Source organism: Rhea americana, unplaced genomic scaffold (genome assembly GCF_003343005.1).
Source record: "Rhea americana isolate MKP2758 unplaced genomic scaffold, rheAme1 scaffold_34, whole genome shotgun sequence".
Taxonomy (NCBI): domain Eukaryota; kingdom Metazoa; phylum Chordata; class Aves; order Rheiformes; family Rheidae; genus Rhea; species Rhea americana.
In genome coordinates, this window is record NW_028186468.1 from 1,198,446 (window position 1) to 1,214,207 (window position 15,762).

At 36.3% G+C, this 15,762-nt stretch overlaps 1 protein-coding gene across 1 annotated transcript in view; it reads left to right on the plus strand.

Annotated features, from left to right (window-relative positions):
* SORBS2 (sorbin and SH3 domain containing 2) overlaps positions 1-15,762 on the plus strand; it is a 79,353-nt gene that overhangs the window by 38,031 nt on the left and 25,560 nt on the right. The window contains exons 14-17 of the mRNA XM_085311306.1: positions 1,955-2,011; positions 8,624-8,676; positions 10,039-10,226; positions 12,601-14,181. Of these exons, the coding sequence (XP_085167432.1) occupies positions 1,955-2,011; positions 8,624-8,676; positions 10,039-10,226; positions 12,601-14,181 (1,879 nt within the window). The remainder of the gene's footprint in view (positions 1-1,954; positions 2,012-8,623; positions 8,677-10,038; positions 10,227-12,600; positions 14,182-15,762) is intronic.

Consider the following 15,762-nt stretch of genomic DNA (forward strand, 5'->3'; position numbering starts at 1 on the left):
TTTTTTTTTTTTTTTTTGAGAAAGGTCAGTAAGATTGTCTAATGCATATAACTGTCATTTAAGTGGACCCTTAATTTGCCATAGTAGTGACTTTAGTGGCTTTAATATTGACTGCACAAGACACGCAGTAGTATGTAAACATTTATGAGCAATACAAATTGCATGCTAAACAGGACTGCTTACTATGCTTCATAAATCTTTTTACTTAGCTGGATTAGAGTTGAACAGTCTTCAAGAGCAGAAAAAAATGTCTGTCTACAGTACGGATGCTAAGTTACAAATCATTTATTTTACTTGAAGGAATGTGTCCAAATCTAAATGCATGAACCCACATACAAACTGCATATGGCACTGAACACTGAGATTTTCCCTCACTTTTTTTCTCTTGCGTCCACACATGCAGAATACAGGTTTTCTATCTAAACACAAAGGTTATGGGTTAGCTTTGTTTTCAAGCTGGACTCCTGMTTGAACAGAAAAACTTTAAATCTGCTCCTATTTTCACTAAAATCCAGGTCCAAAAAAATGACTGAGGCAAGCATGTGCTAGCTTAGTCCCACTGGAAGCCATTATGTTCAAAACCGTAATTGTGAAAATCTCCATTTGCCTGGAACACCTGAACTCCAAAGATGCCTCAGTTTTTCACCCTTGGTGGCCTAGACATTCTCAATTCTTCTGCAAATACCACCAGCTCAGTTGGATGTAAGCACCAAATCCTGTTCATGTATTTTATACAAGGATAAGAGTGAAATTGTCCTTGAGGCAAGACTCCCAGCTACGTTTCAATTCCTCCCTGCATAATGCCTTAACAACTAGGCTGAGAACACACCAGCTCTTGCTTTTTTCCCGTGCCCTCTCCATGGAGCTCAGTCTTCCCTGCATACTCTCACCTCTTTAGGAAGAGGAATGAAAGATGTCTTCCTCTAAGAAGAACTTGCAACAAGGTGGTTGGAGCTCCTGCCAGACAGGTGGAAGATGTAAATTTGAACCCTGTCAGAGGAAGGAGGGCAGTAAGCCAGCACTCCCTCAGCCTGGTTGATTATTCTCATAGCTACCCAGGATCCTGGGCACCTGGAAAGAAAAAAACAAAACAAAATCCCAAACAGACATAGCATTTAGGCTTGAGAGCATCGGGATTTAAAACATTCCAGTTCTTGTCTTTCCTATTTTTTTTTCCCTATAGCAGTTCCCTGGAGCTTCCTTCATTTGTACTAATTACTGATATGCAGGGTGACCAGGTACTTTAGTCTCTTTTATATCTAACTATAAGCCAAAATCAGAACTTGCTGACTTCAGTAAGAGCAGAAAAGAAAGTCTGTTTAAACAAACTAAATACATTCTCTTAAAGCTCTATTTTTCTAATACCAACTTTCAAAAAAATCTACACATTGAATGCCTCCTACAGATAAAAAATAGTTAACTATATCTGGGTTTAATTTGTTGTCCAGTGGTCTGTAATATATCACTGACCAACTTTAATCTCCTTTTATCTAGCCATTCAAACTGTTTTAATTGTCTTTCATCCCTCTAGGTAGGCATAAACACTCCACATACGTTACCCTGAAGAAAAGCTCAGCAATATTTTACAGATAATGATAATCTGAGAATAAAGGACTTTCCGGGGGAAAAAAAAATTTGAATATTCTGAGATTTCCCCAGAAAAATACACTTGATATGCTTTATACTCATCTGTGTTATCAGTATTAAAAACTGCTAGTATTGATTCAACCTGGACATTTTACTACCTAAAATTACTAACATTTTATTAAGATGTTTAATAATTTTAAAAATATCGTAACACTTTCTTCATTCCATTCTACCCATATGTGTCACTCTTGTATCTGCTGCTGTCAACACATAGTTTCTAACTGTGTCACCTTCTCCACATGTTTCATTCCTTGCTGCCACTGATTCTCCTCCATTTCATCTCTGCACTTCTGCTWATATGATGCAGCCACCTAAAAAGCTTTTGGACTATGTTCAAGACAGTTCTCCTGGTGTTTCCAATGAGGTAAATGAATGATTCTTGTTCAGATGMATCTCTTGGGGAAAAGGGTTGGAGTGCTCGCCATTTGTACCTAAATTTGTTAAAACATAGTGGTTTGCTTCCGACAGCTTTGAGACATTTCTAATTCACAATCACTGTATCTCTGTCTTCATATCTTTCCAGATCACTAGTGCATATGGATGTTGATCTTATTATCCTAGGAACTGTGAGTCCGTATCCCCAAAACCTCTCAGTGATTAACACTAAAAATTACACAACAGACCATATGTCTCTAACTCTTGACAAATTCCCACTTCTTCAGAGTTGGGCAAGTGCATTGTTTTTAGATATGATTAATACATCAGCACATATAATATTTGTATGAAAATGTCTGTCTGCAAATTCTATACGTCAAGTGAAAGCCTTTGTGGCCGAACTTTAATTTCTCCAACCTATTATTTTTCATGTTATACATTTGTAACTGCAGAATTGATAATCACTGCCATTATTCTGAATAAAATGCATGAATATTAGATAGTGGGCTGTCATTGCCCTACTCTGAGTGGGAGCAATCCAGGCTTTCATTCCTGCCTCCCCTTCTCATGTTTTTAGAGTGTTAGGGCAAAAGTCAGTGAAGCCTGTAATGACAGCTTTACTACATATGGTGCCTTTGCTTCATTCATATTTGCCATTCACTCTCATCTTCCTTGGTGTCTCCAAGAATTAAACAAAATTTGTGACCCTAAATTGTTAATAGCATTGAAAGTTACTCTGTTTCGGGTTGAAGCTTTGTTTGCTGGGAAGAACCTCATGGTTATGAAATCTGGGCAGTTCTCTGACATAATAAGCTTTTAAGCTTCAGTGATTCTTGAGAGTAATCTATATATTGGAGAAGACCATTTGAAAGTCGTAGCATATGATTATTTGGAATATAATCATGCTCAGTAGGCCTGGGTAAAATAATTATTAAATAATACCAGTTTTCTCTCTGTTTAATTTGTCAAATGTCTTTGAGTAGACAAATTATCTTTGACACTGGAAAGTTTTTGGAACTGTTTTAGTTTTGAATATGTTAAATTATGCAAATTTACTTGCAAATTTTGCAAATTACAAGTGAATTAAACATTTTTCCAAGGAGGCAAACTATTACGACATAACTTGCTAAAGTGTTAGAATTCAGACTTTATGCAGGCAAGCCTGTTTATTGTTTACAGCTTTTACCTACTTGTTTTTTTCCTGACTTCATTTTCAGTCACTATTAAAGCCTTGATGCRTGAAAGCAACTAAAACATTGGTTTACCTGTAAATACATAGCTGTTTTATTGAACAGAACTGAGTCAACACTTTCAACAAAATCCGTATGTCAGTAGTTTGAGGAGGTTGTCTCTAATATTTAATTATTTCTGTCAGGCTTATTTCTGTAGTTATTCAGATAGGACAGTATTAAATGCTGTAGGAGATGCCTAAGTAGCTTTGGAGATGTGGGGGTTTTTTTACACTTGCCACCTGGAGGTGACTTGGAAGGATCATGGGTCAAGGAAAGTCAATAGGGTACCTACAAACAGTGACACTTGCTCTTGGCCATAAAAAAAAAACTAATAAAATCCACTGTTTGCTTTCATTTTCCCTTCCAAGCCATCCGAGTGCAGTTCTATCCGTAGGTAGACGGTATGATCTCCATCCAGCCAATGCCTAAGAATATAACCTGTGGTACAAATCAGTATTCAACAGCCTATGTAACTTCTTACAGTATCTTCCACACAGAAAAAGCTTCAGAGAAGACATTAAAGAAAGTAGGGGGACAGGGCAAGTTAAGTTTTGGGCAGAAAGGGAAACGCTGTGTAGTAAGCCAGCAGATAAGTCATGACATACTTTTCACTGTCATAAGCTGATCACCAAAACACTATTTATAGAACATTGTGGATAAAGAAGTTCTCTGTGGCATGGTTTTAATTGTATGATTCACCTTTTGCCTTTACATAGCAGGCAGTGTGGACTACCCTGCCCATGGGATTTGCGAGACGGTCTCTAACAGGCCTAGAGCCATTGCAAGTGCTCAGAAGCCACTACTGCTTATTAGCTGTTTGGCCAGTACCATGGGACAGGTGATGGTTGCAGTCCAGTCTCCAGTGGGAAGGGCAGCACCTGTACAGGAAAGCCTGTCCCTACAGTTAAACTACAAAGATTATATCGCCTCGTAGTATAGTTGTAACAGATACCACCTAGGAGCTTGTTTCCTCTGCTGATGCCAGTGTGGGACATCACTGACTGGTTGACAGAGATGAGACTGAGAGTTGTGCTCAGTGTTGGCATTTTCTAAACCAGGCTCAAATATGCATTTTGTGGGTAGCAGAGGGAAGCATACAGATCTCAGAGGCCTTTGCTTCACTCTTGGGTAGAAGTGAGAAGAGAACTGGTTACAGCAGCTATTGGTGTGAGCAGCTCTGCTTCTGGCTCTTACGGTTTTGTTGCAGACAGACCTCACTCTATTAAATGCTCTTCTTAAAACCTTAAAGTTTAGTCATCCTCTACTTAATAAAGTAGTTTTCAGCTTTCAGTGATGCAGAGAAAAGCTTGGAAAGTTTAATGGTTATGAAATTTAAATATTCAAGAATAAAGAATCCCTCAAAATACATTTTTAAAAAATAGTATCATCAGTAAACCCATCCACGTTCCAGATACTGAGAAATAAAATGCAAATAATTTTTGACAGCTATTAACAATCTGAGAATATATAAGGATCATCAGCATACCTCCGTAACAGAACAGGCTCCAAAAACAACAGCTTCTATTGAAGCTGCCTATGGTAAAGCATGTTGATGCTTCACTTCTTCCCAACAGCATGGGTTTGTTTTATCACATAAGTTCTAATGTATAGATCCATTGATTTTTATGAGCTGGGTTATAATACATAAAGTACTTTGTTTACATTTATGCATTCCTGTTCTTTWCTTTTAAAAATAAGAAGTAATTTGTGGATTGGATTAACAGTGTCATATATAGATCGCTTATCACCTCAGAACAGTGTAATGACAGATGATTTAAAAAAAAAAAAGACATCCATTTTCCACTAGGAAAATGTAACTCATAGGAAACTACTTTTCATTTGCTTGCAGAAAAATAGGTTGGCTTTCGCAAATAAAATCATATATTGCTATAATAAAATTTGATTGTATTCCAAAAACTTGTATATTCTCCCACCATGGAAAAAAGCATGTGTGCACAAAAGCCACCTGGGAAGAGGATAATTGCATGAGGCAAATGGAAGTACCTAACACTGGGAGAAGCTGAGCTTATGATCAGTAATGTTGGTAGTCTTCTCCCAACAGACCATTCCTACAGCAGACCTGCCCTGTTGAGCAAGCTATTCTTTTGAGGTTGCTGATGCACACTTCCCTTATTCCTTGAGAACATGAGCTACCTCATTGCCTTGCTTCTGTTGGTAATTCCCAGGTGGTATGAAGATCTCTTGCACATAGGTTGCAGATTACAAATGAATGTTGTTTGAGAACATGTTAATTTGCAAAGAATAATCGCCACAGAAGTTTATAGCAGGTATACATATTGTCACTAATATTATTTTATGCCATTTTCTGCTTCCTGCTGTAGTGCACACACTCAGGTTGCATGTAGATTAGTCATGTCTTCTCTACTGTACTGTGTCTGGAGGTTGTATTGGATGTGCTGGAAATGATCGCATGATAAGTAGCCGTTTTCATTTRGCTCAACACTAAAGTAATCTTTGGAGCTTTTATTTTCATCTCTCCTCTTCTTTCCATAGTGTAAATCACTGAAACAGACTTGTATGTTGCCAGCACTTAAATGTTGGTTTCCACAACCTGAAAATACATGATAAAGTGCAGCAATGGAAGAGTAAGGATGAGAAAAAGAGGAAATCTATTCTTTCATTTTCCAATTTAAGAAAAAAAGAAAATAAACATTTGTCATATGGCACAATTTAGTGTGTTACAACAGAGTCACATGTTTTGTTTGGAAGTAGTTTTAGAGCCTGTGGGCTAATTTAGCTCTAATGGGAACAATTTGATTCAGCAGGGAAGAATTTCATCAGAAGCAAAGAAATTGCCTCAGCTTTGCCTCTGATGTAGTGACAGAATGTTAAAAAAAAGACACTCTGTAAAATCTCTCAAAGATGCATCACCTCTAGATCTCGTATTTCTTAGAGGAAGTATTACCTGACTCTTGCATTGCTTCCATTCTGAATTGATGGGAAGGCAGCAAGTTCAAACACCCAGATGACTGAAGCAGTGAAGTAGAACAATCCTCATGGCTTCATGGCTAAGTCCAGCAGTATATTTCATTTCAAACTAAATCAGAGGGAAACAAAATAGTTATAACCAAAATCTTAGRTTTCCTTTTTTCCTAGACATTTGAATACTTTGAGATTCCCCACAAAATGAAAAGCACATAAGAACTTGGGGGATGATGTGCTATGTTGAACTGTCCAAGGTCAACACTAAGAAACCCTAAAATAGGCCAGAAACAGAATTCTTTCAGTTACAGGCCAGTGCCCTGTTCACTAGGCCATGCTGTCTCTCAGTGAAATGCCAGAGTTGATAAAATTCAGTTTACCAACATTACAACCTGATGTTGACTCATTTCCAAAATATCCCCTGAAATAAGAGGAAAAAGAGCTGTGCACAAACGACTAACAGGATATGGCTCATATTTATTATGCTTATAAAATTCCATGTTAGTGCTAATTCTGTGTTAGAAAAGTTAAGTATGTCTGCTTGAGAGACAGCTGTATCTGGAACCTAGTTCTTCCATTTCTAGYAAACATTTTTTGCTACTGTTTTTTTGTAATGGTATTATTTACAGCTCATTTGTCTTAAATTTGTAATCTTACTCGAAGAAAAATTTTACTTTTGCATTTATACAGCAAGCAACCCTGATCCTAACCAGCGCTTATGAACATAGCAGTAACAAATATTTAACAGTTAGAAGTAGTAGTAATAGTTAGTAGTAATAAATAATAACACTTAAGAAATACATGTCCACCAACCTAATAAATTTCTGTTCAGAAAAGAGAAAGGTTTTAAAACCCTATACAGAGATCATCTTCTTTTCTCTGTAAAATAAACTTATAATTGTTGAACTATCAACATTTTTTTCTTTTACCTGTTCATAGCTCAATTTCCATTCCTGCCAAAAGACTGAAAGCTTTTAATCTGATTTTTAATGTAATTTAATTTAAACTACAGCAAAAATTATTGAGAATTGGAATGATCTTAGCTCACGTTTTGGCTAACTTTTGATCCCTATTTTTTCCATGTTTGTGTGGTTCTCCCTGTCTTAGAGTTCAATAAATTTCAATTTCCAGAAATCAAAGTTTCTGTTAYTGTCCTGATGGGATCAGTTGGTATGTGATACAGGTCTTACACAAAAGCAGCTACTGACAAATGTTTGCAGACTACACATTGGTTTTATGACCCCCCTGCTCCCCAATATGTAGTTTGGCAGTGGCTCTAGAATGTCACTAAAGTGCACATGGGAACTGGAAATTTGTTCCAAAATATTCTTAGACTAAGGGTGACTTTTAAAAGTATAAATAAACGTCAGTTGCTGAACCTGCATGGAATTCTTCTATTCGTGAACTTGGAATTCGAATCACTGTGGAAAAGAAGTATATGTAACAAAAGTGTATAGGCTATGATTTCTATTACTCGACTTCTGCAGTCTTTCTATACCGAAAAAAAAAAGTCTATAAACACTTTTCTATTTAGAGAGAAAAGTTGGTAAAAGTCTGGAAGTCCTCTATACAGAGTATATAGTCTTTTATACAGAGAAAACTAATTCCTGCAACTGGCCAAGCTGAATACAAGTTCTATTTCCAGTCCATCAGGTCACTTCTGAAATGGTATCACATGAACTTAAAATAAATTTAACTTTTGGATGACTCTGCTTTGTACTCAGGGAAGAAGGAGCACAAGAAGCATGCAGTTCATTTCCTAGTTACCAAAACTGGAGTATTATCTAATTCTGGCTGCAGCCTTGAAATGCATGAAGCAACTGATGTAAAATCAGTGGTAATTTAAGACTGAATTTGTATCAACAGTAAAATTGCAGAATGGTACTCCATTCCATCTTGCAGGCTTTGTGCAGTAGCTACTTCCAAAGCAATAGAAGACTGGCCTCCAAAGGAACATTTTGCTGCAAAAATCATGGGTGTTTTGGCCACTTGCTGAAAAGTTTCTGGGTATAATTAATTGGGGGGTTGTGGTGAATAATTGAGGGGGAGCTCTGCAGACCTTATTTGTGCATGAAAGAGTAATTTTCAGATTGTTATGTTTTCATAGTAAAGTTCATACTCTTCTGTATCCATTTTTGAAAAAAAGTATAAAGAAGCACAACTCTGGATCATTATTTAGCAGTGCTTTAAAAGAAAAATTGTTACTGAAACAGCCTATGAAAAGAAATCTAGTGATGCTTTTTAGAACCTACATAACTTCTCATGAAATATTGCAATATCTGTATGCTGGAATGCAGAGAACATTAATCATAGTCTTTTTATAGATTGTGTCACTAACTTTYTTAATGAATAATCAAACATTGTAAGTGGAAATTGTTATCTTTTTCAAATATAGACATAAAATATTCATTTATTTGTTTTCACAGACTTCCTTATATCATCACTCTTCAACAGACAAAGGTCTAGACAGGCCGTCTAGGTAAGAAATAGTAATTTCAGCAGAGACAGATGATATAACCTGAGAGTCTTTTGTGTGTCCTGAAGCCAGCAAATGTTGAAAAGGCTTGAATTTTAAAAWGCCACTTGTGAGATACCAACAGAATAGAGATGTGTGTGGAGAGGGTCTTCCTATTTTGATACTGAAGTGCAACTCTTATTTTGTTTTGCTGTTTGTATTCAAAATACGCTGTTGTATTTTGGGTCTTTCCACTGCCATCCCTGAGATTCTGTCTGCAGTGAGCTGCAGTTCGACCTTACGGCGTTGCCGTACCTTCAGCCCTGTCCTCCTAAGCGTGCTACCGTGCTGCCTCATCTGTTCTGTGTCTCTTTGTCTTCTTCCTATCTTTGGGCTGARCTTCTGCCTCAGTATTAACAGCAATCAGGCCCTCACCATTTTTCTCTATAGCTGACTTTTTATAGAGCTTACTTAAATCAGTCTAAGTTCAGCCTGTTACTACCTATTATTTGTAAAAGTAACTCCTATAATATATTCAGCATCCTGAACAACCAGTATGTTTCACTTGTCTATTTAGGTCCCAATTTTGTACAGGTATCTGAATAGCACAAATCATGTCTGACCTTTCACAAGGATTTTATTTAATGTTGGTCATCTTAAATTTACCTTGTGACTGCTCTTCCCCACCTAGCTCATAACTCTCACTTGCTGTGTTGCCAGCAAGAGACAAAACTCTTCACACTCCCATGGAGGAGCCCGGTGCTGTTGCAGCACTGACTGGTGGGCTTCTCCCAGCAGGTTAAAGCAGCAGCAGGATGGGATACTGCCAGCATGGTAGAACAGAAAAACCAAATGCAAAAAAAGTGTAGAAGCACAGAAAAACATAAATGAAAAGGCTTTTCAATCAACAAATGGCTTCTAATGCAAGAGGACAATTTTAATTTTTAAATAAAGTATGTTATTTCAACTTTAACAAAATTGCTATGGAAGCACTTGAACAATCATTTGTTGTTGATACTGTAGAGTATTTTAGAAGATACAGTGCATTTATGTCAAAGCCTTCACTTTGAATGTGATGTAGCAATATTGAATAAAATAATCAGGTTCTTTTATTCAAGAAGGAATTCAGCTTTTCTCTGTGAAATATGCTGCAATAAATTTGAGAGCAGTGTTTGTCCCCTTTACATATTTGTGATGTATTTGTTCTGGTAATGTTTTATTTATATAAAAAAAAAGTTATAGCCTAAAAATGCTATAGGGTTTACAGCTATATAGTTAACAGGGTTTTTAGCTATGTATATCCATAGCTATGAGTTTGCTTTTTTGATTCCTGATGCATTCCTGCCCCAGAGGTTAGACTGCTACTAATAGCGATTATTTTTGTAGTTCTGCAAGTACTGCRAGTGACTATAGAAAAAGGAGGAAGTCGGAACCTGCTGTAAGTCATCAGAGAGCACACAGCGACCAGAACGCAAACAGGCCTAGCCTGGGCCGCACGGACACGCAGGGMTCATATACCACCCTTAGAAAGCCTTTAACTAGCTCTTCTCCTTCTTCTCCATCACGAGCAAAAGGTAAGAGGAAAGCATTTCTATTAAGAGAATACTACTGATGACATATTGTACAATACACTGGTAGTAAATGCAACTGCGTACTGTTGCTCAGCCACATTTTGCTGGGAGGTTTATTATTTGAAGCAACAACTTTCAGCCTTTCCAGAAAGGTTAAATTATTCTTATATGTGTAATTTTAAGCTGATTAAAAGTTGGATTTGTAACAAGTTTTTTTTGTCTCAACTGCTTATTCAAGGAAAAGAAATTTGATTAAATAAAGAATATGATTTACATCATTATATATAAATTTATGAAGTTTTATTAACTGCACTGTTTCCAATAGATACAGAAAGTCAGTTAAGACAAATACTATTTAACTTAAGGATGTGTTTGCATAGTAATAAAGCTTTTAAATCTGTAAATGATGTGTTAGACATTGTCAGTTATTAGAACCTAATTTAAGTAAGCAAATGTCCATAKTCTGACAGTGAGATTTTTGGTTTTRTAATACCTTTAATTATTTAGTGCATCACATACAGTCTAATTAGTTTCCGTATTTTTGATTATCTATCTTTCCATTTCTGTCCTCCATGTCTCTCCAGAAAAGAGATACTTGAATCAGGGTTGGGTTTTTGTTTCTGGGTTTTTTTTTTTTTTTTTTTACCAAGAGAAAAGATTTCAAGGAAAATACATGGTAGAAGCAATATACAGAGTAATACCTATTGTAATAGCTCTCCTTACCTTTAATTTATTATTATTCATTTACTCGCTGTATTTTGTAGCTACACTTCCTGGTCAGCCTACAGCTGTATTAGGGACTGTCTTAACCTTTGTAAARGACAATCCCTTCTCAAAGAATCTTAATATTTAGGCTGTAACAGAATGTATCAAAAGAAAAAGATGAGGAATATTAAGAGTGAAGTGATGGAGAAACAAATGTATTTTAAACCCAGTAATTTAGTGGTATTTTAAAAAGTGGGTAAACTCATCTATTTGGTGAGCCAGGCAAGGTAGGGAAAAGTTGGTATACTATATTTACCTACACTAACCTTTGAGTACGCCACTGGTAAGGAGCACTAACCATGACTTAAACTTCCCTGTGTTTGAGAGGTCCTTCCATTAACAACATCTATGACAGCTAATTAACTTTGGAGGGACAACCTAGCTGTATCACTCCATTCTCTCATAACATAATGATACCTACTGGAATGATACTGTTTCTTGGAATTAATCATTCTTTTAAACAAGAAACACATTATGTTTGGGKTTTTTTAGGTACTGATCAATACTGAATTGAATTAGTGATTGGTCTGCAACAAAAAAATGTAGATCTAAAAGATCTAGAATCTAAAACAAAAAATCAAAAAATCTTTTAAAATCTTAAAAATCTTTAAAAATCTAAAAATCTAGAAACTAAAACACAATGAAAAGAATGATTGAATTGCTGTACTAAGTAGAGAGTATGACAAGTTCCAGCAAAAACTCATGGCAAGCTTTACAAAAAAGATAAGCAAGTATATCTGGGACTTTGGTAGGCTTTCTGGAGGAAACTATAGAAACTAACAAAAATGTATTTTAAGAGAAATGTAGGATGGTTTATAGTGTTCTAATGTGCTTTCCTAGCACCTTTGTTGTTCCAAATGTATATTCCTGCTGCATATCAACAGCTGGGAGAAATTTCCTGTTTGATCATATTTAAAGATTTATCTTTAATTGAATGTGTGATTGCTGCAAACTGTCTGAACATTATTCACCTCAAAAATTCTGAACAGCTTCTTTATAAGTGCACAAGTCTAAAGATCAATATTTGASACACATTTTAAATTTTACTTGGAAATAATTCCCTAATGCTCATGTTTCAATTCRATTTAAACATTTTATCAAGCAAAGTTGTATATATTTTTGTCTATTTTTGATATTTTCTATAATTAGYATATACTTGTATCTCTGAATTAAGCTCCAAAGAACTAAGTTCTATGCAGACATAATAAATCATAGTTATTTCTCCAGAAATGGTCTTGATACAAACTTCAGTCTCTCTCCAATTTTAATTTATCTCAAAATGATGTACTGAGGTCCAGCTCCGTGATTTGGCTTCATCTCYAAATCTTAGCAACTTTGATTGTCTTTTGAATTGCTTCAAAATCAATARTTGTTTCCTTATGAACTTTTTTCGTTTTTTTACTGATTTAACATCTGCATAGCCTATAATGAGTTCTTTCTGATGTTCAAATTATCATGAGTACATTTTTAAAGCTGGAAAATTTAAATAGCTTGATTATTAACTCTTCTTTTCTAGTCTTTCTAATATTTACTGTTATTATTTCCAACTCTCTGAACCTTTTAATTTCTGGCAATGTCTCTTTTTTACCATGCTGCTCTATGGATTATAAAGGTGGGGATATTAGCAAAGTATATCCATCCCTTTTCAGTTATTCAGTGCACAACCACAACACCTCAAATGAATTAGATTACTGTAGCACTTACAGACAACATTTAGCTGTTCCAAGTGATTCGAGAAGGGCAGCCAGCTACAAGAATGGCTGGCAAATGACTCGTCAAAATGCCGAAGTCTGGAGCAGCACAGAAGAAACTGCTTCTCCCAAGAGAAAATCTCGCAGCTGTGACGATCTGTTAACAGATGACCGTGATAGCTTTCCTGATGCACAGAAYAAGTCTGAAAGCATGGGCTCTCTTTTATGTGAGGAGGACTCCAGAGACACTTGCTCAATAAACTGGGCCTCCCCGTATGTTCCGGAGGGCCGTGGTAATAGTAGGTCAAGAGTTCGTCACAGATCCGCACATGATGCTCCGGGTTTCCTAAAAATGTATAAAAAGATGCACCGCATCAATCGCAAGGACTTGATGAATTCTGAGGTGATTTGTTCTGTGAAGTCCAGAATATTACAGTATGAAAAAGAACAGCATAAAGGTATTCTTCAAGGCTGGAGAGAATCTTCTACTGAAGAGGTGCCTAGAGATATGGTGCCAACCAGGATATCTGAATTTGAAAAATTAATTCAGAAGTCAAAATCAATGCCGAATCTGGGTGATGAAATGTTGTCAACTGTTACWCTAGAGCCTCCTAAAAATGGCTTATGTCCAAAGCGGCGATTTTCTATAGAATCCCTGCTGGAGGAAGAAAATCAAGTTAGACATCCCTCTCAGGTACAACGAAACTGCAAGTCAAAAACTCTGGTGCCAATTCATATTGAAGTGACCAGTGATGAGCCACAGCGATCACATATGGATTTTTCAGACAGTGATCAAGATGGAGTGGTTTCTGACCTCAGTGACTTTATCCAGATAGAGGGTTCATCGTTTTGTAGTGAAAGTGACTTTGACCACTTCTCCTTCACCTCATCTGAAAGCTTCTATGGATCGGGCCATCACCACCACCATCATCACCACCACCACCACCACCGGCATCTCATTAGCTCCTGCAAAGGGCGATGCCCGGCCTCCTACACCCGGTTCACCACCATGCTGAAACATGAAAGGGCTAAACAAGAAACCACTGAAGATCCTAGGAGACAAGAAGCAGAATCTGGCCTCTCTAAGATAGCATTCCTAGTCAGTCCAGTGCCTTTCCGGAGGAAAAAAAGTGCAGCTCCTAAAAAAAAACCTGAAAAGACGAAATGTAAGTCATCTGTATTTGAAGCACTAGATTCTGCGCTTAAAGACATCTGTGACCAAATTAAAGCTGAAAAAAGAAGGGGAAGTTTGCCTGACAACAGTATCTTACACAGACTGATTACTGAGCTGCTCCCAGACATTCCAGAAAGGAATTCATCTCTTACAGCTCTGAAAAATAGCCCCATGCACCAGCCTTTTCATCCTCCGCMTCAAGATGGTGCTATTCATTGCCCACTGTACCAGAATGATTGTGGAAGATTCCCTCTTAGTGCCTCTTTTCAAGACCTGGACACAACTAACAACAACAACCCAGACAATGATAGTGCACTGTGTTTCCAAGGTGGATTAACTTTCTTCCCCTGTCTTTGTGATTGACTTATCCAACCTTTTTCCTTTCATTTCCCACCCTTTCTCATTTCTTTTTTTTTTTTTTTTTTTTTTTGTGTGTGGTCTATAATAAGCATTCATCCCACAAAAACCTTAATGAAGAAAAGATGTCATTTTTACATCTGTGATTAAGATGGATAAATTTGCTGTCTATTCACAAAATGCAGTAATCTGGATGGAAAAACAGTGTATTCCAACTAATACACAGATTATTAGTACTGTAAATTAAAACGGTGACATTAAATTAAGCAAGGAGGCTTAATTCCTATAGCTGGCTCTTAAAGATAAGTTTTTTTTTTTTTTCCCAAGAAAAAAACCTTACAGAAAGTAGATGAATGCATTATGAGATGCTGGTCAAAGAGGAAAACCATATGAAGGAAGCCCTTCATTATTTAAAAAAATCTGCATCAAACAGATTTGTACTGTATGATAGTCATATACAACTGATAAAAATGCTCTTAATTCTGCCAGTTGCGTAGAAATTTGATTCCATTTTTTCATAAAAATATGCTAACTCCACTACGCTTATAACTTTTTGTGAATAGACTTAAGTTATTTGAGGAAGATTCCATTTCCCTGCTCAAACAGTACAATTTCCAATTTCTGTGGCAGCAAAACTAGTTCTTGCATAGAATTTTAATATATCTATGAAGTTTTGAGAAATATCTTATCCTTTTGAAAGGGAAGTCCTCAATAATCAAATCTTGAAGGATACTGTCAGGGTGAGTATAACTTCTAAAAAGTCTGTCTTGACAGTGATCTGATTTTAAAGTTACTACTCTGAAGTGCTCACTGCTCTGCTGATTTTTCCCAAGAAAAACGAAAGAAAATTACTTGAGTTTAAACTGTCTTTAAAGTTAACCTTGAATTGTTAAAAACAAACTAGTGTCACAGCATGTGTGCACAGAGGTATCCACTAGGTGATTCAGACAGGTGAATATCTTTGGAGAGTCTGTATCACTTTTTTATTTTTAATAATGGTAAGACTTCTATGTTAAAGAATTCTGCTTCCAAACATACAGTTGTCTATAACAGAGCGTCTTTGAGGGATTCGATGGTGTTACAAAGCTATTCTTGAAGTCATAACTGGATGCAAGAAAGAATGTCTTTATTATATTGATTCTGCAGCATAATAATCCATACCCATCTAATTTATCTTTAATCTCACATCTTTTTCTGTAATTTTTGCCAGTGCCATACTAGTAAATATGTATTTCAAGACAAATTAGAATTGAAGCAGTCACCACCTTTTCTTAACTAGTTAAAATATACATAGTTAGAGAATTTAGTTAAAAACAATTATAAAATGGAATTCAAAATTGAATTAGACTTGAGGCATGATCATGATTAGCCCTTATAAGTACTACATGACAGAATCAAAGGTGTTGGGGAATACTCTGTGCATACAGGGACATAAATGAGCAAAATTTGACTATCCTTTCCATACCTCCTCTTTTTTTAGATCAGAAATAGTTACAGTAAATCTGCTATTGCTTGGGAAGGTACATAGCACTACAGGTTAGGACTGTAGCAG